Source organism: Macrobrachium nipponense, chromosome 1, assembly GCF_015104395.2.
Source record: "Macrobrachium nipponense isolate FS-2020 chromosome 1, ASM1510439v2, whole genome shotgun sequence".
NCBI lineage: Eukaryota > Metazoa > Arthropoda > Malacostraca > Decapoda > Palaemonidae > Macrobrachium > Macrobrachium nipponense.
The window spans coordinates 106,852,107-106,875,174 of NC_087200.1; the positions used below are offsets into that span (position 1 = coordinate 106,852,107).

At 37.2% G+C, this 23,068-nt stretch overlaps 1 protein-coding gene and 1 pseudogene across 1 annotated transcript in view; both read left to right on the forward strand.

Moving 5' to 3' along the window:
• Nucleotides 1-374: 374 nt before the first annotated feature.
• Nucleotides 375-10,561, forward strand: LOC135218898 (uncharacterized; annotated as a pseudogene).
• Nucleotides 10,562-13,973: 3,412 nt separating this feature from the next.
• LOC135218899 (notchless protein homolog 1-like) overlaps nucleotides 13,974-23,068 on the forward strand; it is a 202,447-nt gene continuing 193,352 nt past the window's right edge. Inside the window, 1 exon segment of the mRNA XM_064255344.1 lies at nucleotides 13,974-14,338. Within this exon segment, the coding sequence (XP_064111414.1) occupies nucleotides 13,974-14,338 (365 nt within the window).

A 23,068-nucleotide genomic window follows, 5' to 3' on the forward strand; every position in this document is an offset into this window, starting at 1 on the left:
ATTGGACAGTTTATGTATAAAGGTATTTCTGTTGTTGTGGGTTATTAAGGAAGAGGTGTAAATGACCGTTTATGACTAGTTGAGTTTGTATATTACTTGTTGTTGATTGTCAATGATTATTTAAGATGTTCTCTTGGAGAGTGGGGAGTATGTGTAGTTAGTTGAAGTCAAGCCCTGTAGGAGATTATTACCTCTCCACCAAAGGATCGTTGTGTCCATTATATATATATATATATATATATATATATATATATAGATATATATATAATATATATATTAGATATATATATATATAATATTATATATCATTTTTTAAGTAAAAGAAGAAAAAACCAAGTCTGTGTTTCTTTACTGCCACAAGCTATCTAGGCAGTATGGAGAGTAACTTCGACTTGAAACTGATCCCTGAGTATGATGGCAGAAACGCACAATCTGTTATGGAGTGGCTGAAGAAGTTGGAGCTGGTTTGCAAGCTTCGGAAAGTTGATGATGTGGCCAGTGTGATTCCTCTGCGGCTTACAGGTGGTGCCTTTGCAGTGTACTTACAGTTACCCACAGCAGATAGGGAGAAGGTTGACAAGGTGAAAGAAGCATTGTTAGCTGCGTTTGCTGTTGATCCCTATGTAGCCTATGAACAGTTTGTCAGTAGGAAGTTGCACAGTGGAGAGGCACCGGATGTCTACTTAGCTGAGCTACGTCGACTCGGATCCCTGTTTGGAGGAATTTCTGAAAAAGCTCTTGCATGTGCTTTTGTAGCTGGACTACCAGAGAGAGTTCGTCAGCTGTTGAGAGCCGGGTTTCGCATGGAAGTCCTCGATCTGGAACAGATTTTGGCTCGGGCACGGGCGGTTCTGAAAGATGACCTTCCTTCTGTTTCAGTGGTGTTCTTAATATATGACTAACAACATCCAAGAAGGGTTGAGAAAGGAAGCCGGGTGGTGACGCCGCTGTTTCTAACTGTATTCTGTTTAAATTCTTACAACAAACGATGACAAGAAGTCATCGGAAAATCTTACAGGATCACAAAACAGTAACAATCACTTATCCTCAAATTTCTTACTCAACAATTACAAAGGCAAATCACTCAAAATTAAAGCAATACAATACAATTAATAATAATGCAGTTTCAATAAACTTGGATTATTTAATAAAACTCATAATTCAAATGACAATAAAGAAAACGTTGAAACAGCAAATTAAATGGCATACTCAACTAAATAAACAAGTAAAGCCTTTCACAAAGTTAATTCCAACATTCTCCCCACCATAGGAGTCATAACTCCTATCAAGAAAACATAATAATGAAAAAGGTACAGTCCAATAACATTCAGTAAGTTACACTGGAATTTGTCTCAAATAGGAAGTTAAAATTTAACAGTAATTTCAATAGATTCTGTAGCAGTAACTCAAACTGATGTTTGCTGAGACAAAAATAAACTAAATTAGGATAAATGTTATTCATAGCAAAATGGACTTACAAATCTTGAATAAACATGTGAATCTAGATACAAACCTATATGCTCACAAATCTAGTTTCTTAGGGACCTTAGTTATCCTGCCCGATCGGGTGCGATTCTCAACAGAGTACTCAAGAGGGAATACAGACTTAGATTTCTCAAGAGGGGATTCAGGCATGGATTCATTTATGGTTTCTGTTATAGCTTCAGAGTCAAAACTTGAAATTTCCAGATAATGTAATCTTTGTATAGGCCTGGTAATTACCCCTTTGGAAGTTTTTACATTTACACTTCTAATAAGACCATCTTTGCCTGGAAATACATCAACTATCACACCCAAGGGCCAATGCAGTCTGGACAAATTATCTTCCTTCACTAACACTAAATCGCCCTTTTTCAGGTCACAATTTAGAGTGAAACCCTTAACAGCACAAGGTAAATTCCTGATATAATCATTGCTCCACACAGTCCAAAACTTATTTAAGATCTGCCTTCTTAAGATTTCTCTATCACTTAAATCCTTAGCTGAAATACAAGAAGGGTCAGTGTTCACCGGAGTTTGAAAACCTGTACTTCTCCCAATAAGAAAATGAGAGGGAGATAAAGGGACAGGGGCATCAGGTTCTTCACTAACAAAAGTCAAAGGCCTGGAATTTACACATGCCTCAACTTCATGTAAGGTCGTTTCTAAATCACACCTGGAAATATAATTACCACCTAAAGTTTTTCGAACAGCAGACTTTACTGATCTTATTAAACGTTCCCACCAACCTCCCCACCAAGGAGACCTTGGAACTATAAATCTCAAGTGGGGAGACAGGTGTCCATAAACCTTTTGCAATTCACTGACACATGCAACAAAGGTCTTAGCATTATCGGAGTACAGCACTGATGGAAGGCCCCTACGAGCAATGAATCTGCGAATTGCAAGCATACAGTCAAAGACACTCATGGAGTCAGTAAGCTCTACATGTATGGCGCGGACTACAGCACACGTGAAAAACAAAATATAAAACTTTTTCGATGCAAAATCAGCACAAAATAGAGGACCAGCAAAGTCGAGACCAGTTACAGTAAATGGTGGTGCAGCCTTCACCCTTAATTCTGGTAAAGGAGCTACAGGTTGACTGCAAGCCCTTGAATCATGTCTTTGACATCTAACACATTTCTTGATGACAGACTTGGCTAATACTCTAATTCCTATTACCCAAAAACTACTTCTTAAGGAAGACATAATGGAAGAAACACCTGCATGTTTAAGAAATATATGTTGAAAGCTGACAAGTAGTTTAGCAAAGTGACATTTGGGTATTATTACTGGGTGTTTACTTTCATAGGTTAAATCTGCATGCTCAAGCCTACCCTTAATTCTCAATAAACCTTGCTCATCTGGAAAAGGATCCAGTTTACACAAACTTGACCCCTTTGAAATAGGTTTTTTTCTCAATAAAGCATTAACTTCCGAGGGATAGACTTCTCTCTGTACACAATAAATCATTTTAGTTTTGGCCTTCTCTAATTCATCTGAAGTCAATGGGCCAGAAGTTCCCAAACATTTAATTACATGCGTTTTTACAGTTATGTACAAATCTCAAAACCCAAGCCATTACATGCTGAGCTTTACTAAAGTGACTCCATCTATCAAATTCAAACAAAGATGTGTCTAAACTGAGAGCAACACAAGTTATATCGTCCTTACAATTAGCTTCTTCCATAGTAGAAAACAATTGTTTACCTTCATGACAAAAATACAAAGGTTCAGATAGCCAGGAGGGACCATTTACCCATAAACTGTTAGCCGAAAGCTGATCACCTAACATCACCCTGGATATCAAATCAGAGGGGTTGTCAATTCCTGAACAATGATGCCAACAGCTAGGTGGAGTTATACTTTGGATTTCAGTAACTCTGTTAGCTACAAAGGGTTTCCATTTACAAGGGTCTCCTTGAATCCAAGCAATGCTATTTTAGAATCAGTCCAACATATGAGGGAGGTATCATTACCCAAACTTAGAGCATTCTTTACAAAAACTACTAACCTTGAACATAATAAACTCCCCATTAATTCCAGTCTAGGAAGAGTTACTGTCTTGATAGGTGCTACTCTAGATCTGGATGCCACCAATGACACCTTATAAGAACCATCTTGGGAGCAGGTTCGTATATATACACAAGCACCATACCCCTTTGTGGAAGCATCTCCAAAGGCATGTAATTCAATTTTACAAAGACCTGCCCATGAAGTATCAGGAAAATAGCACCTATTAACATTCCAAGATTTCAGAAATTTAGCACTCACGACCCACTTCTGAAACTTAACCTGCAGTTCCAGAGGTAATAAATCATCCCAAAGAAGATCCAATCTCCAAATGTCCTGAAAGAGTATTTTACCATACATTACAAAGGGACTTAGAAGACCCAGAGGATCAAATAATTTAGCAATAAGACTCAAAACTGATCGTTTGGTCAACTCCAGCTCTACCTTGGAGCTTAGTTCAATTCCATGAAAGGAAAATGTATCAGAATTGTTATACCAATGCAATCCTAACACACTAGTAGCTTCATCTTCTTTAACAAGATTAATTCTATCATTAAATCTAGAAGTCACTAATTTGCTATTAGAAACCCATTTGGTCAAAGGCATACCTGCCAGAGATAAAACCTTACGAGCCACACTGAACTTGGCATAAGCTTCATTAAAGCTGTCAGCACCACTCAACCAATTATCTACATACATATTTTCCTTTAACTCTTGTATTACCTCAGTCATTTTACACTGTTCAAGATGATATAGAATTGTAGCATTTAATAAAAAGGGGCTAGCAGTGTTACCAAATGGAACACGCCGAAATCTCATAATTCTAATACCATTTTCACACTTCAGTAAGAAACGATGTACATCTCTATCTTCTCGTCTCATACTCACTTGTAAAAATGCCTTGTTGATATCACCTGACAAGGTTATAGGCCATCTCCTAACATCGAAATCAGTATCTTTACTAAGTCGGGTTAAGAGAGGGGCCAGTTTGGAGACAATCATTCAAAGATACTCCATTGTAACTAGCAGCGGAAGCATCAAAAACAGGTCTTACCTTTGTACTTGTACTAGCCTCTCTTACAACAGGTCTGTGAGGCATATAAAAAATAGGGAAACCACTACTAATCTCATTGCTAGGAATTTCCTCAATTATACCCTCCTTTTCATACTCATCAAAAACCTTGTAATACTCAGTTTTCAGCTTAACATCCTTATCCAATTGACAGTGTAATTTATTTAGTCTCTTTAAAGCAAGTTGTTTATTATCTATTAGATCACTCTTAGCTGTTCCACTTTTCCAAGGTAGGGCTACTTCATATCTACCTTCAACAAATTGAATTTTCTCAGAAAATTCCTGCAATGTGAAATTTGACTTTAATTGATTATTGGACTCCTTAGGACTAATCCCTACAGATTCCAGATCCCAAAATTTACTTACATCATAATCAGACACCTTTGAAATACACAACATTTGAGATGACGTACAGGGATAAAAAGGATTAGCATGCCAGGCACCAGACAGTACCCAACCAAATACAGAGTTTTGAGCTACAATTCCATCAAATTGAATTACATCATCAGACTTTATGAACTGCCAGTATGCATCCAAAACCTATCAATATATCAATATTCAACATGTGAATTATTCTGATAATCAATCAAGCCAAGTTGTACATGAGAAAAGGCGTTTAACATATTATTTGGAATAACTGGTCTAATCAAGGGCTGACATATCTTAGGAATCTCAACAGCTGTCAACAAATGTGATAAATTATTACGATCAAGTACCTTCAATTTATAAATGTTACTTAGGCTACTCTTACTTGACTTGTCACCTCCAAACACTGAATATGCAAGGGGCTGACTAGTAATCCACTCCGGTTTACATTTCTTTACAATATTACTACTAACATAAGTACGGTCAGACCCACTGTCAAACAAAGCTCTTGCTTCAATAGGTATGCCATTAGATCCCACAACACGAACCTTTGCAGTTTGTAAAATAGTACAAGTTACATTTGTAGAAGCAACGTTATGAAGAGCAGCTCCAGCAAAATTAACAGAGGAACCTTGCTCATTACCTTTATTTACAATTTCAGACCTGTTCTCTACTGCAACCTTTATGGAGTCATTATCCTTATTTGAATCCAACTTAATACCACACATTATGAGGTTATGTTTTCCATTACATTTTGTACACTTGGAATAACACCCTTTAGCTAAATGACCCTTTTTTAAACACTTAAAGCACAATCCAGCAGATTTTATTTTCTCAGCACGCTGTGGCCCATTCAATTTCAAGGTTTCATAACAATTTTCTGTTTTATGTTTTTTAGCACAAAATCCACAGATAGGATATTCAACCTCTGATGAGGTATGCAGAGCAGATGCAGAGGTTACCTTCTCCCTTGAGCCCTTAGAGTGCCAGTTTCTTTTTTCTTCAGATACACTAGGATTTTCTGGTTTCCTAGAAGTAACATCTTTAAATGTCTCAGATCTTTCAATAGTTTCAATTTCTTCTTGTAAGAATTTCAGAAGCCATTCCAAATCACTTTCATGACCAGCGCCTTTCCTAGCCCACTCCATTCGTATTTCACTCGGAAGACGAGAAAGAATAATTGGCGTCAGGAAAACTTTGCACTGCTTACCAGATACACCTAAAGCCTCTAAACTTCTGATATGCGTCAACAACTCATCCTGTAGATTCCACAGCAGGTAAACATACTTAGGGCCTCCTGCCTTAACAGGAACCTTGCCATTTAAAAGTGCTTGAACATGGGCAAATATCATCCTCTCAGGCCTTCCAAATCTCTCCTTAAGTAGATCACATGCAATCTTATAATTTACACTTGTGTGAGATAGACCTGAGATAACTGATTTGGCTTCTCCTCAGCAATGACGCTAAATAACTAAACTTACTTATTACTGGTATATCTGAATTGTCTACATGGCAACTGAACTGGTCCCAAAAGGACTGCCATTCTGTCACTTCTCCTTTAAATTTCGGCAGTTCTAGCTTAGGCAGCTTCACTTGTGCACCTGAAGATCCATTAGTAGTAGTACTACTATCATCGTCACCTTTTTGTCTAACTCGAGGAGTTTCTCAGCAGCCTTAATCCTAGGTATAAGAGACGTCGTTCTAAACTCAAAGGCCTTGTCCAAGTCATCATCAAGCAAGTCACTTTCTAACTCAACTTCTATTTCTGACTGTACTTCATCTAACTTGGACAAACGAATATCAAAATTTTCAATAACAGCCTTCAATTCAACTGCACTAAGGACAGGCCTTCCTAATAAACTTACGAGTTCCTTTCCTAGCCTAGAAACCCATCCTCTGGCTTGCCTTTCTCTTCTTTAACAAATTCTCCATCTTGAACTATTTATTAGCATATAATTACTCACAAACGGGTTCTTGATATCCTTTCCCGGGGTCTGGGCACCAAAATGTTCTTAATATATGACTAACAACATCCAAGAAGGGTTGAGAAAGGAAGCCGGGTGGTGACGCCGCTGTTTCTAACTGTATTCTGTTTAAATTCTTACAACAAACGATGACAAGAAGTCATCGGAAAATCTTACAGGATCACAAAACAGTAACAATCACTTATCCTCAAATTTCTTACTCAACAATTACAAAGGCAAATCACTCAAAATTAAAGCAATACAATACAATTAATAATAATGCAGTTTCAATAAACTTGGATTATTTAATAAAACTCATAATTCAAATGACAATAAAGAAAACGTTGAAACAGCAAATTAAATGGCATACTCAACTAAATAAACAAGTAAAGCCTATCACAAAGTTAATTCCAACAAGTGGAAACATGTTTTGGCGCCACAGGAAGCTTGGGTTCTGTGCCAGTAGAAACAACAGTTCAGAAATGTCATGTATGCCTTGGACCAAATCACTTTGCCAGGGACTGTCTTGCTCGCAACCGAGTAAATGGTCGATTTCGGAGAAGGGTAAAGTGCTATCGGTGTGGTGGAATGGGGCACATTGCGTCAGCTTGTCCGGGAAACGAGCAAGGAGAGGAGGCATCAGCGCCAGCCTCCTCTCCCCAAACCCACTGAGTAAGGTGCTGCCAAGTACTGTTTTGAGTGTAGAGGGTCTTCAGTGTTGCGTGTTAGTAGACACTGGGTGTTCTCAAAGCATCGCTCATGTCTCATGCTGTAAGGTATGGAACAAGTGCGCAGTTAGCATGATAACTGTGAGTGGGCAAGAATGGGTGTGTGAAGGAATGGGCGTCGTGCACTTGCAACTCAGTAATGGAGCTACTGCCAGCATTTCTGTATGTGTAACTACTCTAATGCCCCTCGGTTTTAAATTTCTTCTCGGCATGGATGGTGTGAGGGCTCTAGGAGGAGTCACTGTCGATACCCAGGGTGGTGTACGTTTTGGAATGGAAGACACTCTTTTTTCTGCAGCTGCTGATGTGAAGGTGGGGGTGGATGAGCGTGATTTTAGTGCAATTTATGATCCTGTGATTAAATGTTGGACAGCTACATGGAAGTGGTCTGAGGGCAAGGAGCCTGGCGTCCTGGAGAATGGAGTAAAGGCATATTCTGTACCTCAGGAGGCAAAGGACCTGTATGAATCAGAGCTACAAAGATGGGTGAATGATGGCTGGCTACTTCCTTATGATGAGAATAAATATGGACCAGCTAAGGGGCTTATTCCCCTCATGGCTGTTGTACAGCAAAATAAAAAGAAGGTGCGGCCTGTACTGGACTTCAGAGAACTGAATACGTACATTGATGCATTTACAGCAGACTCGGATGTGTGCTCAGACAAACTACGTGAGTGACGCAGGCAAGGAGTGAATGTATCTGTAGTAGACTTGGCTAAAGCTTACCTGCAAATAAGAATCCATGAGTCTCTGTGGCCATACCAGACTGTATATTTCAAAGGCCAGAGGTATTGCCTGACTCGACTAGGGTTTGGCTTGAATATTGCTGCGATGGTAATGAAATCTGTTTTAAACTGCGTTCTCCTTCAGGACCCAATTGTAAGAAAAGGAACATCAGCTTATATTGATGACATCTTGGTGAATGAAGATATTGTTAAGGCCAGCCGTGTAGAGGAGCATCTTAGAAATTTTGGGCTAGTAAGTAAGCCACACCAAAGACTTGCTGAAGGGGCTCGAGCATTGGGCCTGAGAGTTTGGGGGGAGCAGGAGAGTCTTTTTTGGAAAAGGGACAATGACCTGGGCGATGCACCAAGACAATTGACTCGGCGAGCAGTGTTCTCATACTGTGGTAGACTGTTAGGCCATTACCCTGTTTGTGGATGGCTGCGAGTGGCGGTAGCATTCATCAAGAGAAGAGTCAATAAAGTCACTGAAGGATGGGACGACGTCATTAATGATGATTACATCAAAATATGTTTGCAGGAACTTCTGGAGAAGGTTAAGAAGGATGACCCTGTGAGAGGACAGTGGAATGTCACTGGTGACAAATTCAAGATATGGGTGGATGCTAGTTCTCTTGTGCTTGGTGTTGCAGTGGAAGTAAATGGTTCCATTGTGGAAGATGCCAGCTGCTGCGAAAGACGACTCTTGCTACATCAATATGGCTGCAGCTAGATGCAGTCATTAAAGGATTGAATCTTGCACTGGCTTGGAAGATACAAAAGGTGGAATTAATGACTGACTCATCTACTGTGCTTAGATGGATTTCAGATGGACTTTTAGGAAAAAGCAGATTGAAGACCAAGGCCGCAAGTGAAATGCTCATCAGAAGAAGACTAGGAATAGTCTTGTCATTGATAGAAGAGTGTGACCTCCAGCTGTCTATTACACTTGTGTCTTCTGCCAAATAATAAGCTGACAGTTTTGACACGTGTACCTCAGTGCTGGCTGAGGGACCTTGGTTCATGTCACCAAGATGCAAAACTTGTGTGTGCTTCTGTTGTCCCTGCCATTAGTGATGGAATTAAGGAGATCCATCATGCTGCTGGTCACCCAGGTGTGAGAAGAACTCTCTATTTTGTGAAGAAAGTCCATCCAGGAGTTACCAGGCGGCAAGTACAGGCTGTTGTCAAATGCTGTGAGGCATGCCAGTCAATAGACCCGGCCCCAGTGAAGTGGCAGAAGGGTAGTCTGGAAGTGGATAGAGTGTGGCAGAGAGTTGGCATGGATATTACTCACTATGATGGACGGCCGTATCTTACTCTCATTGATTGTGGACCATCTCAATTTGCCATCTGGCGTCGGCTCCATTTTCAGACCAGTGAGAGCATCATTGGGCAACTTGAGACAGTGTTCTATGAACGAGGAGCGCCGGAGGAACTGTTAACTGACAATGACCCTGCTTTTTTCGCAGCAAACTATTTGCTGACTTTGCAAAAAGTGGTGCGTGCATCTTAATTTTAGATGTGCTTATGTTCCATCAGGAAATGGTATAGCTGAGAGATGCCATCGAACTGTTAAAGTCATTGCTGCCAGGAAAGGCTGCAGCATTGCAGAGGCTGTATATCTGTATAATTTGATGCCTCGTGATGACTGCGACTCAACGACTGCCCCTGTCAGTATGCTGTATTCTTACCCTGTGAGGGTCCGAGGAGTGGATCCATGCTCAATGAACAAAGTGGCAGTGAGTGGCCCCTACAAAGCAGGTGATGAGGTGTGGGTAAAACCATCCAATGCGATGCAATATGCAATTTGAAAGAGGCAAGGTTACGAGAGTTTTGTCAGAACAAGCTGTTGAAGTCAATGGAGTTCCACGCCATGTTAGAGATCTTCGTTCGTGTTCTTCACAAGGATTGATATTGAGTGAGGAAACTACTGATGCTGAGGATGAGGAGCTTATAATACAGCTTCCTGTTCATGAAGATGAGGGGGAAGAGGAAGATTCAGGCACTGTTGCTGAGTGCAACGCGATTCCAAGACATTCAACAAGAGTTAGAAGAGCTAGAGTTTGTAATATATGTGAATGTAATTCAGGGGGGAGTGTATAATTATTGTTTGAAACTGTTAATTACTGTTTGGGTTTAATTGGACAGTTTATGTATAAAGGTATTTCTGTTGTTGTGGGTTATTAAGGAAGAGGTGTAAATGACCGTTTATGACTATTTGAGTTTGTATATTACTTGTTGTTGATTGTCAATGATTATTTAAGATGTTCTCTTGGAGAGTGGGGAGTATGTGTAGTTAGTTGAAGTCAAGCCCTGTAGGAGATTATTACCTCTCCACCAAAGGATCGTTGTGTCTGTCATATATATTATATATATAGATATATATATTATATATATATAATATATATAATATAATATAGATATATATATATATCATTTTTTAAGTAAAGAAGAAAAAACCAAGTCTGTGTTTCTTTACTGCCACAAGAAGGGAAATTAGTTTAGGGCAGGTAGGTGAAGGAAGTAACTTTAGTAACAATCTTAGACTATTAGACCTAGAAGAAAAAAGTTGTTCGCAAATGATAGATAAATGGTTAGACGGTAGAAGCAATTTTGTAAATAGAGAAAGTGAAAAGATCAAAACAGTGAGCAAGACAGAAGATACATCAAGAAATCTTGAAATACAGCTCATAAACACCCAAGGCAAACAAAAGCACAAATAATTTAGCTAGTGGAGAAAACAAAAGAAAACAAAATTATGTGCATCACAGAAACACACCTTAAACAGCAAAAATGACTATTCCCAACAAGCATCAGAGTGATAGACTCAATGAGAGATGAAGACGACACCAAAGGAGGAGGTTTACTAATAATGTATAGAACCAAAGGAGAGATCCAGATGGAAAAAGAAAAGTCGGAACACAAAGACATTCTAATAGTAAAGGTTAATTATAGAACAGCAATATTTAACCTAATTCTAGTCTACATGTCAACTAGTGATAAAGAAAGAAATAAACGAATAATAAGCGCCTTACATGTAACAGTAGAGAAAGCCACAGACCTGCCTGTGATTGTCCTTGGGGATTTCAATGGGCATTTAGGTTTCATAGGGACACGTACAAGAACTTGACCAAAATGGAAAATACGTTATGGACCTAATGGAAAAATATGACCTACGCTATTAAATGGAGATCCCAGCAGCTGCAAAGGAGAGATAACCTGGAGTAGAGGAGATCAGAACAGCGCTATAGACTTTGCCCTAGTCAACCAAAATATGTATAAAAACTATGAATGTATGGAGATAGATGAGGGAAAATATGAATATGACCTATCAGACCATCACCTCATAAACGTCCAATTCAGAATGAACACTAAAGTAAGGAAAACATTCAGAAATGAAACAAAAGAAATCAAATATTTGAAAGTTACAGAAGAGTACCAGGAAATACCTTGAATATATAGAGTATAAAGTAAGCCAACAAGACAGAAAAGGAGATCTAACCCAGTTGGAGGAAACAATGAGTGAAGCAAAAGCAAATAACCTAGAGAAGATAATCAAAAGAAGGTTAGAGACAGGAAAGCAAGAAGAAATAGAACCAGTATGGGTCACCAAAGAAATAAAGAAAGAAATAAGTCAAAGAAGGATATATAACAAATTAAAAAGGAAAGCCACAAGAATAGAAGAAAAGAGATGCTATAAAGAAGCATATCTTAAACAAAAACAAAAAGTACAGATAATAATAAAGAAAACATATGAAGAATATGAAGAAAAGGTTAGAAATGAGATAATGAATGATAAAAACAGACACAGGAAAATCTGGGAATATATAGACATGCTGAGAGGAAAGACCAAATAAGAAAAAGAATGGATAAGAATATTCGACGAAATAAGCAAGAGATGAAGGACGAAACCCTAGGGAAAGAGCTGATAAAATTCTGGGAAACAATATACCAAAAAGAAGAAAACAAAATAAGAGACATATGGAATGAAAGCAAGAAAGAACAGTACAAATATGACATGGAAAAAATAGTGAAAAGATTAGGACAGCAGATGAAATACCATATATCTTTAAGGGAACACATGCATGGAGTGTATGATCTAACAGAGACAGAGATATCATTAGACCCATTGAAGAAATCAACATAACAGAAGATGTAAAAAATCAACTTGAGAAAATGAAGGCAAATAAAGCACCAGAGCCAGATGGAATGAAGCCAATTCTGTTCAAACTACTCTTACAAAGTAACAACCTTCAAAAAGAATTGGCAGAATGTTTAAACAGCATACTGAAGGGCAGGAAAACGCAGAGAAGCTAGTTTAAGTAGAAAACAACACTTACGCCCACAAAACAAAACCCCACAGTCAAAGATCTAAGGCCAATTGCTCTAACAAATGCATCATATAAGATTTTCATGGGGATCCTGAAAACCAAAATAGAAAAGCATATTAGAAATATAGGAAAAATAAATGAACTGCAATCAGGCTTTACCGCACAAAGGAGAGGGATCGATAATTTATATATTTTACAATATTGCATACAAGAAACGTACAGAAGAAAGGACCCATTATTTGTAGTATCAATAGACTTCCAGAAAGCATTTGACTCAGTTAATAGAAAAAAGCTCATTGAGGCCATGATGAAATATAGGCTGCATGCAGAAGTAATAAATGCAGTTGCAAATATATATACAAATGATGTAACAAGCCTATGCCTTAACAATATAAAACAAAAAGAGCTAAATGTAACTAATGGAATAAGACAGGGATGCAATGGCTCAACCATATTCTTTCTACTAATAACGTACCTGATAATAGAAAAATTAGAAAATACAACAGGTTTTAGAAATGAAGTAATAAGGATAGTGGCACTATTATATGCAGACGATGGTTTAATACTAGGATACACACTAGAAGAAATAACAAAATCAATAAAAACCCTTATGGAAATCGCAAGTGAATGTGGCCAAAACATAAACAAGGACAAGAGTAATATTCTAACATAAAACGACTGGTACAGTATCGATGATGTGGAGAATATGAAGCACATAGAAGGAATAAAAATAGTTAAGCATATTAAATACCTAGGAGTGACAATCAACAACATGAAAGACTGTTTCAGAGAACAGATAAAAAGGGCCCAAATTAAAGCAAAGCAGATGGCAAATATGGCTAATGCAGTCATCAATAAAAGCTGTAGCAGAGTAAAAATAGGAAAATTGTATTGGAAAGGACTAGCGATGCCATCATTCATGTATGCCATGGAAGTCATGAAACTTGACGAGAAAATTATAAATGAATTTCAGAAGATAGACAATCAAGCATATAGAGCAATTTTGAAAGCGCCAAGTTACATAGCAAGTTGTGCATAAGATAGGGGCCTCTTCCTGCCACTCAAGAGATATCAAGAATAAACTATTCTACCTGAAACACACACTGAAGAGTGGTGGAAATAGGCTCCTATATGAGATAACCATGGATCAGTATAAAAAAAAAACCTGGATAATGCAAGTAAAAGAGTATATGAAAGAACTAAACATAAACTTAAGTAAATTTGAAGCAGTTAAAGACAAACAGTTAGGGAAAATAATAGACAATCGGGACAGAAAAGCATGGCAGAAAGAAATGAATGAAAAGTCAACGTTAAGGATCTACAGAAAATATAAAGAAAACATAAGAGAAGAAATCTGGTATGACAGCACTGAAAAAACAAAGCTGATCGGAAGGGCCAGACTAGGTATACCAGGATTAAATGATAGAAATAGGATAAAAGGAGAAGATACAAAATGTTTATGCTGTGAGGAACAAAATGAAAATTTAGAACATTTCTTACTTTACTGTCCAGCGTACAATGAGATTAGAAATGGATACAGCTTTATGCAGCAACCCTATCAAGAAAATAAGGAGGAATTAGTAGCAAATATACTATTATTGGTAGATTTACTGAGGGAGGAAGTGAAGAATGGGAAAGATTTTATAAAAGATATGTGGTATTTCAGAGAGAAGAAACCCAAACAAACACCAACAAAGGAGGAATAAAACAAGCAAGAGAGCCGTTTCAATGAATTATTCCACCTACTACTACTGCTATACGTCGTTGTAACGGCTTCTCTATTTTTCTTCTTTATGGGTTACTATCAATTGTAACAGGTTGGCTTGTTTCATGTGTGAGATTTGTTCTAATTTATATTACTTTTTTATCACAACTCCTGAAACAAATTATATCTGCTAGTAATTCAGATTCGTGTTCGACATAGGATTGTTGCAATGTTTCATAGTTCATTCCTGCTTCTTGTTTTCATCTTTGGCCATGAAATCTATTTGAATCTCAGAAGAAGAGGAAGTAACAAACGTTGTTTACAATGGTGTAATCTCTAATATTACTGTAATGAGTCTATCCGTAAATGTTTTATGATCTCCTCCATCTATCTAATATTTGAATTGAATTGAAATAAAACAATTTAAATGTATTTTATTATGTAATTAATTTTTATTTGAGGTTTTAAGCAAGTTAGATTGTAATTCAATCACATATATTTAATGTAAAATGAGAGCTAATACTAAATTTATTTACGACGTAAACCTAACTTGAACTGCCACACATGGTTATGTTATTATGGATATGGTAGATTCCAGTTGGAGAAGCAAGAATTACTGAAAATGACGTAAGAATTTCACTTTTTGTATGATATTTTTTGGTATTTTGTATCTGGACCATTTGTTTTAGCCAAGGGTATTTCTGTTAAATGTATCAGAATTTATCATACTACTAGTACCCTACTAACCTAGCTGTAGCTAGCTAACCCTACTACTCGTAGGTTAGCAATACCGGAATTATCGCAAACTAGGCTAGGTACTACAGTAAACAACCGCATGGACTGGCCCAACACACCGACGGTCGCAACTGGTTGTTGGTGAGAGACGCAGGTAAAGACCTCTACTCTCCTTTCGAAGTAGAGTAAAACACCACGGCAGGCCAAACAGGCCACCTACAATCAATGCTTGCCACCCTCCGAAAAAGTACATTATAACGCGTCCTGACACCGGAGATGGGCATCAGTCGCGACTTGTTGTTGGTGAGAAACAGAGCCAAAGACCTCTACTCTCCTTTCGAAGTAAGTATTTTCTCCAAAGTTAGAAATTAAGGCCAAATTTTAAGATTTAAACAGAGGGTACTGAAAACGGTCTCAAACGTAGTGCAAATCTCACCAAAACGCGTTCAACATTTTTACTTACAACTCGAGGTATTTAGAAGATTGACGCCATCTTGATGTTTACGGAGTCGCTTGTGTCAATAAACTAACCATTTCCTGTGATAAATCCGCACACCTTACTTCGTGCCCACAGACGCTGGGGCACTTTTTTTTATCACAAACAAACGGATAACTTTTCCTCACCGAGTAAACAACTGTTTTGTAGAAGACGACGACGAAACGTGCACTTCGATAATTTTTTAAATAAATAGTAAAACATCAATATTTTACATATTTATGATGATTAATTTGAAAGTATTCGTTATTGAAAAAGTAACTCGATTCTGACTCAAATTTAAGTAATTATTTTTTGGAATTCGAACGTTCTTTCAAGTCCTGTATTATGACGTCACGACATCTTGACTTTCGTACCTATTGTAAATAATTGCTTTACTCAACTTTCTTGCAGAACAGTTTACCAGTTATTCATGCAGATTATCAGCTCTTCATGTAATTGGTATAATCGTAATGCGCATATATATCTTCATTATTTACTTTTTGGATATAGCCTATGAAGATGTTTTACTGCCGGATTATCGCCGTAGTGTGACGCAATCGTTTTCGGTCGATGCGCCTCTGTTTTCGCACCATAAGAAATTATGGGGCCAAATTTGCAATGACCAGAAAGTCGTTAAAAGAGGAAAGTTAGCATTGAGGGGCATATGTTTTGATTGAGAAAAATACAAATTTATTCAATAGCTAGCTTGTAAAAAATACTTGATTACAAAAACAACTGATTGACAAAACTAAGCAGCATACCTACTATGGGTTTCAGAGACAGTGCAAGCACGTTTTTGGGCAATACCTATTTCTGTAACGAACACTCGTATCAGAACGAGATTTTGTATAGTGCATTACACCCAGTGCCGTAATTTATAAGGGTATCGTGAATCACTAATCGTAAAGAATAACGACACTTGGTCCTTGTACCAATAGACAAAAACTCCATTATGCAGAAATGGATACGAACACGCGTATAAAGCTCCACCTACCCTCTCCTCCCCCCCTCCACCGCCACCCCTTTTCTTCTTTGTTCCTTCGCCTTCCTTTCTCTCTCTCTCTCTCTCTCTCTGTTGCCATTCGGTATGTGTTGACCCTCCAAACTGGGTATAAGACTACACACAAAACGTTGAAATTGGTGAAATTAGGCTATGTATTGGAAGTATATATACATAAATATTAAAGCAATTTTATCATTATTGCATTACTATGACAACTAGAATTCATGGAAACAGTTTATAATAATGAAACAGCGTATGTGTGAAGCCTCCACTAATGTGGCAACGATGATTTTGCCATTCTTAGCATGCAAACATTAAAGCATGCAAACATTAAAGGATATATTTATTTCTGGCATACGGTTATTAAAGAAATTCAAAATACTAATATAGACTGAAATCTATGAAAAAAAAAAAAAAAAATGAAGTATGCTAGCAAAAAAACAAAAAAGCAAAAAACAAAAAAAAAAAAATATGTATATAATTCACTTCTCCGTAGTCGTTCCTCTATGCACTTATTAATAGTCGTTCCTCTATGGTTTTCGGCAGCCACATGTACGAAAACGTTAGAAACATTTGATTGTATCTACTTTAGAAATATCTGTAATTTTTCGGGGTAATTTGGTTGCAAAGGGATATATACATGATTATTAAAATTTTTAAATAACAAAGTAAATTTAAACTAAATAACGAGTAAAGTAAACAATTTAGGGAATAAAACTTTGCAGTTTCGTCGTCTGCTGTTCGTAACTGTGTTTGTGGCGCGCGCGCTTAGGAACCGACACTAACGGGTTTAAACAGTGCAATGTGGAGTGAACTGAGACCAAAATGTGTATAATAACAATCAAATAAGCACTGTGGAGTTTCAGTTGTGATGGCAGTAAGGATAAAAACAAAAAACCGCCGATTACAAGGTTAGAATGAATTCAGTCAAACCATAACCAACCCCGGGAATAACAAGTTTCATACTTTCACTAATATAGGCAACAAAATGTTGTTTTATTGTGCTGATTACAACTGCAATCTTGAGTAAGATCAATAAACGTTACATATAAACGCTAACATTGTTCAAATGAGTGCTGGGAAGGCTGGGGAAAGATGGTGGCCGTCACTGATCACAACCTTCCATGCAAAACGTAGCCGCCATATTGGATTTCAAAACTGCCTTGAAAACATATTTTACGAAGAGCTCACATGCTTATTTTAGTTCGTATGGGGCTTTCATATATCACAATATGTTGACGAAACTTCAATCTTTTAAATGGTATGCTTAGAGTTGCAATTGTATTCTTGTTTCACCAAATTTTTTTTTTTTTTTTTTTTAAATATCGAGTGAATAAGATCCGTCCACCGTGGTGAGGGTTGGCCCTTGGACCGTGGTGTTTTACCCTAAGTACTAGCCTATTTTCTCCAAAGTTAGAAATTAAGGCCAAATTTAGGTAAAGCTTTAAACAGAGGGTAGTGAAAAGGGTGGCCAACGCAGTGCAAATTTCACCAAAACGCTTTCAAAATTTTACTTACGCTTAAATAACTTGGAAGATTGATACCATCTTGATATTTGCGGAGTCGCTTGTGTCAACAAACTTCCCATTTCCTGTGATAAATCCGCACACCACTTGTACCCATAGACGCTGGGGCACTTTCATCACAACAATCGGAACACGGTCCCTGGCACTAGATAATTATTTAAATAAGTAGATAATTATTTAAATAAGTTGTAAAACATGAATATTTTACATATTTAGGGTAAATAACCGTAGGGTCCAGAGTGGACCATGTTCGATCAGCGTGTATAATCCCAAAAAAAGTACATTATAAAGCGTCCTAACATCGGAGATGGGCATCAGTCGCGACTTGTTGTTGGTGAGAAACGGAGCTAAAGGCCTCTACCCTCCTTTCGAAGTAAGTATTTTCTCCAAAGTTAGAAATTAAGGCCAAATTTTACGATTTAAACAGAGGGTAGTGTAAACGGTCTCAAACGTACTGCAAGTCTCACCAAAACGCGTTCAACATTTTTACTTACAACTCAAAGTATTTAGAAGAATTATGCCATCTCGATGTTTACGGAGTCGCTTGTATCAATAAACTAACCATTTCCTGTGATAAATCCGCACACCACTTGTGCCCACAGACGCTGGGGCACTTTTATCACAACAAACGGAAAACTTTTCCTCACCGAGTAAACAACTGTTTTGTAGAAGAAGAACAGAACGAAGCGTGCACTTCGATAAATTTTTTAAATAAATAGTAAAAACATCAATATTTTACATATTTATGATGATTAATTTGAAAATATTCGTAATTGAAAAAGTAACTCGATTCTGACTCAAATTTAAGTAATTATTTTTTGGAATTAGAAAGTTCTTTCAAGTCCTGTATTATGATGTCACGACATCTTGACTTTCGTACCTATCGTAATTAATTGCTTTACTCAACTTTCTTGCAGAACAGTTTACCAGTTATTCATGCAGAATATCAGCTCTTCATGTAATTGGTATAATCGTAATGCGCATATATATCTTTATTATTTACTTTCTGGATATATGAAGATGTTTTACCGCCGGATTATCGCCGTAGTGTACACAAATCGATTTCGGTCGATGCGCCTCTGTTTTCGCACCATAAGTAAATTATCGGGGCGAATTTGCAATGACCAGAAAGTCGTTACAAGTGGAAAGTTAGCATTGAGGGGCATATGTTTTTTGATTGAGAAAAAATACAAAAAAAAATTTATTCAATAGCTAGCTTGTAAAAAATACTTGATTACCAAAAACTTGATTGACAACTAAGCAGCATACCCACTATGGGTTTCAGAGACAGTGCAAGCACGTTTTTGGGCAATACCTTTTTCTGTAACGAACACTCGTATCAGAACGAGATTTTGCTATAGTGCATTACACCCAGTGCCGTAATTTTATGAATGGTTATCGTGAATCACTAAACGTAAAGAATAACGACACTTGTCCTTGTACCAAGAGACAAAAACTCCATTATGCAGAAATGGATACACACGCGTATAAAGCTCCACCTACCCTCTCTCCCCCCCCCCCCTCCACCGCCACCCCTTTTCTTCTTTGTTCCTTCGCCTTCCTTTCTCTCTCTCTCTCTCTCTCTCTGTTGCCATTCGGTATGTGTTGACCCTCCAAACTGGGTATAAGACTACACACAAAACGTTGAAATTGGTGAAATTAGGCTATGTATTGGAAGGATATATACATAAATATTAAAGCAATTTTATCATTATTGCATTACTATGACAACTAGAATTCATGGAAACAGTTTATAATAATGAAACAGCGTATGTGTGAAGCCTCCACTAATGTGGCAACGATGATTTTGCCATTCTTAGCATGCAAACATTAAAGATTACATTTATTTCTGGCATACGGTTATTAAAGAAATTCAAAATACTAATATACGTAGACTGAAATCTATGAAAAGTGCTAGCAAAAACAAAAAAGCAAAAAAAAATTTAAAAAACGTATATAATTCAATTATCCGCAGTCGTTCCTCTATGCACTTATCCGTAGTCATTCCTTTATGGTTTTTGGCAGCCAGATGTACGAAAACGTTAGAAACAGTTGATTGTATCTACTTTAGAAATATCTGTAATTTTTCAGGGTAATTTGGTTGCAAAAAAGGGATAATATACATGAATTAAATTAAAATTTTTAAATAACAAAGTAAATTTAAACTAAATAACGAGTAAAGTAAACAATTTAGGGAATAAAACTTTGCAGTTTCGTCGTCTGCTGTTCGTAACTGTGTTTGTGGCACGCGCGCTTAGGAACCAGCAACAGCAACGGGTTTAAAGTGCAATGTGGAGTGAACTGAGACCAAAATGTGTATAATAACAATCAAATAAGCACTGTGGAGTTTCAGTTGTGATGGCAGTAAGGATAAAAACCACAAATTACAAGGTAAGAATGAATTCAGTTCAAACCATGACCCCGGGAATAAAAAGTTTCATACTTTCACTAATATAGGCAAAAAAATGTTGTTTTATTGTGGAACACATTTAACATGTAAAATGGCTAATCCGTTCCAAGCCCTCCAAAAACACCCCAGTAAATTATATTTCCAGGCCTAAAACACATGTTCTTGGGTTACGACGGAAGAAATATGACTCCAAAAAGGCAAAATACTGTACATACTTGAGTATTATTCAACTGCATATAATGTTCAAACCCCATTTTTACTGCTATTATTAGGACTTTGGCATATGTCCCTTAGCAGTAAGCCTAGCCTATGTTAGCGGTTGCTACTGTAGCCTAGTCTATGATTCTGACATCTAAACCTAAGAGCTAAAAGCTTAGAATATGCCAATAAAATGTATAAATAATCAGTATGTACTCATTTCAAATAATTATTAATTAATCATTAACTATAATACACAAACAAACAAAAAACAAACCTTTCAATTGATTGTTTACATTCAGATCTTACCCGTCTTACGAGTATGGAACGAGCGCCAAGCAATCATTTTTCCTAGCACACAGTAAGCCATAAATTGTCATTAGTATCTCTCTTCAACTAATGAAACCACCAAACAGTATAATAACCATTCTTCATTTCTATTCTTTATTTTTCTATCTTTACTTAACGGAGATACCGAGTTACTGACAGCTATAATGAAACATACGTAATATGTATCGTAACGTAATAATAAACAGAAGAAGAATTCTAAAAATGCGTATTTGTTGGTAGTCTGATTTATTTTATATTTTTATGATATCTAATTCACATTTTTTTTTATTAAATGTATTGCATGTACTCATTTCAAATAATTATTAAGTAACCATTAACTATAACAAACAAACAAAAAAAAAAGCTTCCAAACGTCTGTTTACCTCCAGCACTTATGAGTATCGAACGATCGCCAAGCAATCACTTTTACACAATAAGCCATAAATTTTCATTCTCTCTCTTCAACTACTGAAACTACCAAACAGTATAATAACCATTCATTTCTATTCTTTATTCTATCTTTACCTAATGTTTTTTTTTATTAAATGTATTGCATGAATACTAAGTTTTTTCAATTTACAGCATCCTTTTACCATAGAATACTTAAAGCACAAGGGGTAGATGCTGACCAATAGAGCAGGACCTTATGGGGTGACTAGCATCAGGAACCAATGGGAGAGCGGGAGGATGGTGGCGAGTTTACTCAGTTGGCTGCGCTGGAGTTTTAAAATTGTTCTCGGTGGTCGGGGCGAATCTCGGGACTTTATAGCAACATCCTTTCGTATCTTGAAAACTTTTCGTATGTAGAGCAGTAAAATTTTTCGTATTGGCTTTCGTAACTTGGATTTTTCGTAAGTTGAGCCTTTCGTATCTCGAGGTACTACTGTACGTTACATACATACGCTAACATTGTTCAAATGAGTGCTGGGAAAGATGATTTTCGTCACTGTTCAAAACCATACATCCCACGGTAGCCGCCATATTGGATTTCAAAACTGCCTTGAAAAAATATTTTACGAAGAGCGTCACATGCTTATTTTAGTTCGTATGGGGCTTTCGTATATCACATTATGTTGACGAAACTTCAATCTTTTGAATGTTATGCTTGGAGTTGTAATTGTATACTTGTTTCACCATTTAAATATCGAGTGAATAAGACCTGTACACCATGATAAGGGTTGGTAGTCGCTGATGTTTTACCCTAGGTATGATGATTAATTTGAAAATAGGGTAAAACACCGCATGGCCTGCATCAGGCCAACGACGATCAATGCATGCCACCCTCCGAAAAAGTACATTATAGCGCATCCTGACACCGGAGATGGGCATCAGTCGTGACTTCTTGTTGGTGAGAAACGGAGCTAAAGACCTCTCCTCTCCTCTCGAAGTAAAGTATTTTCTCCAAAGTTAGAAATTAAGGCCAAATTTTAAGATTTAAACAGAGGGTAGTGAAAAGGGTGGCCACGGCAGTGGAAATCTCACCAAAGCCGCTTTCGAAATTTTTACTTACGAATTAAATAAAAATTAGAAGATTTGAACGGCCATCTCGATGTTTACGGAGTCGCTTGTGTCAACAAACTTCCCGTTTCCTGTGATAAATCTGCACACCACTTGTACCCACAGATACTGGGGCACTTTCATCACAACAATCGGAACACGGCCCCTTACCAGGACGTTTTTAAGTAAACAACTATTTTGGTAGAAGACGACGACGAAGCGTGCACTTAGATAATTTTTTAAATAAATAGTAAAACATCAATATATATATATGATGATTAATTTGAAAATATTTGTTATTGAAAAAGTAATTGATTCTGACTCAAATTTAAGTAATTATTTTTTCGGAATTAGAACGTTCTTTTAAGTCCTGTACAGTGGTCCCCCGTATTCACGAGGGATGCGTGCCAGACCCCCCCGCGAATAGTTAAAATCCGCGAATGTTTGGAACCCCCCTCTAAAAATGCTTATAAACTATCCTGGACATGCAACACCAAAGTATCCC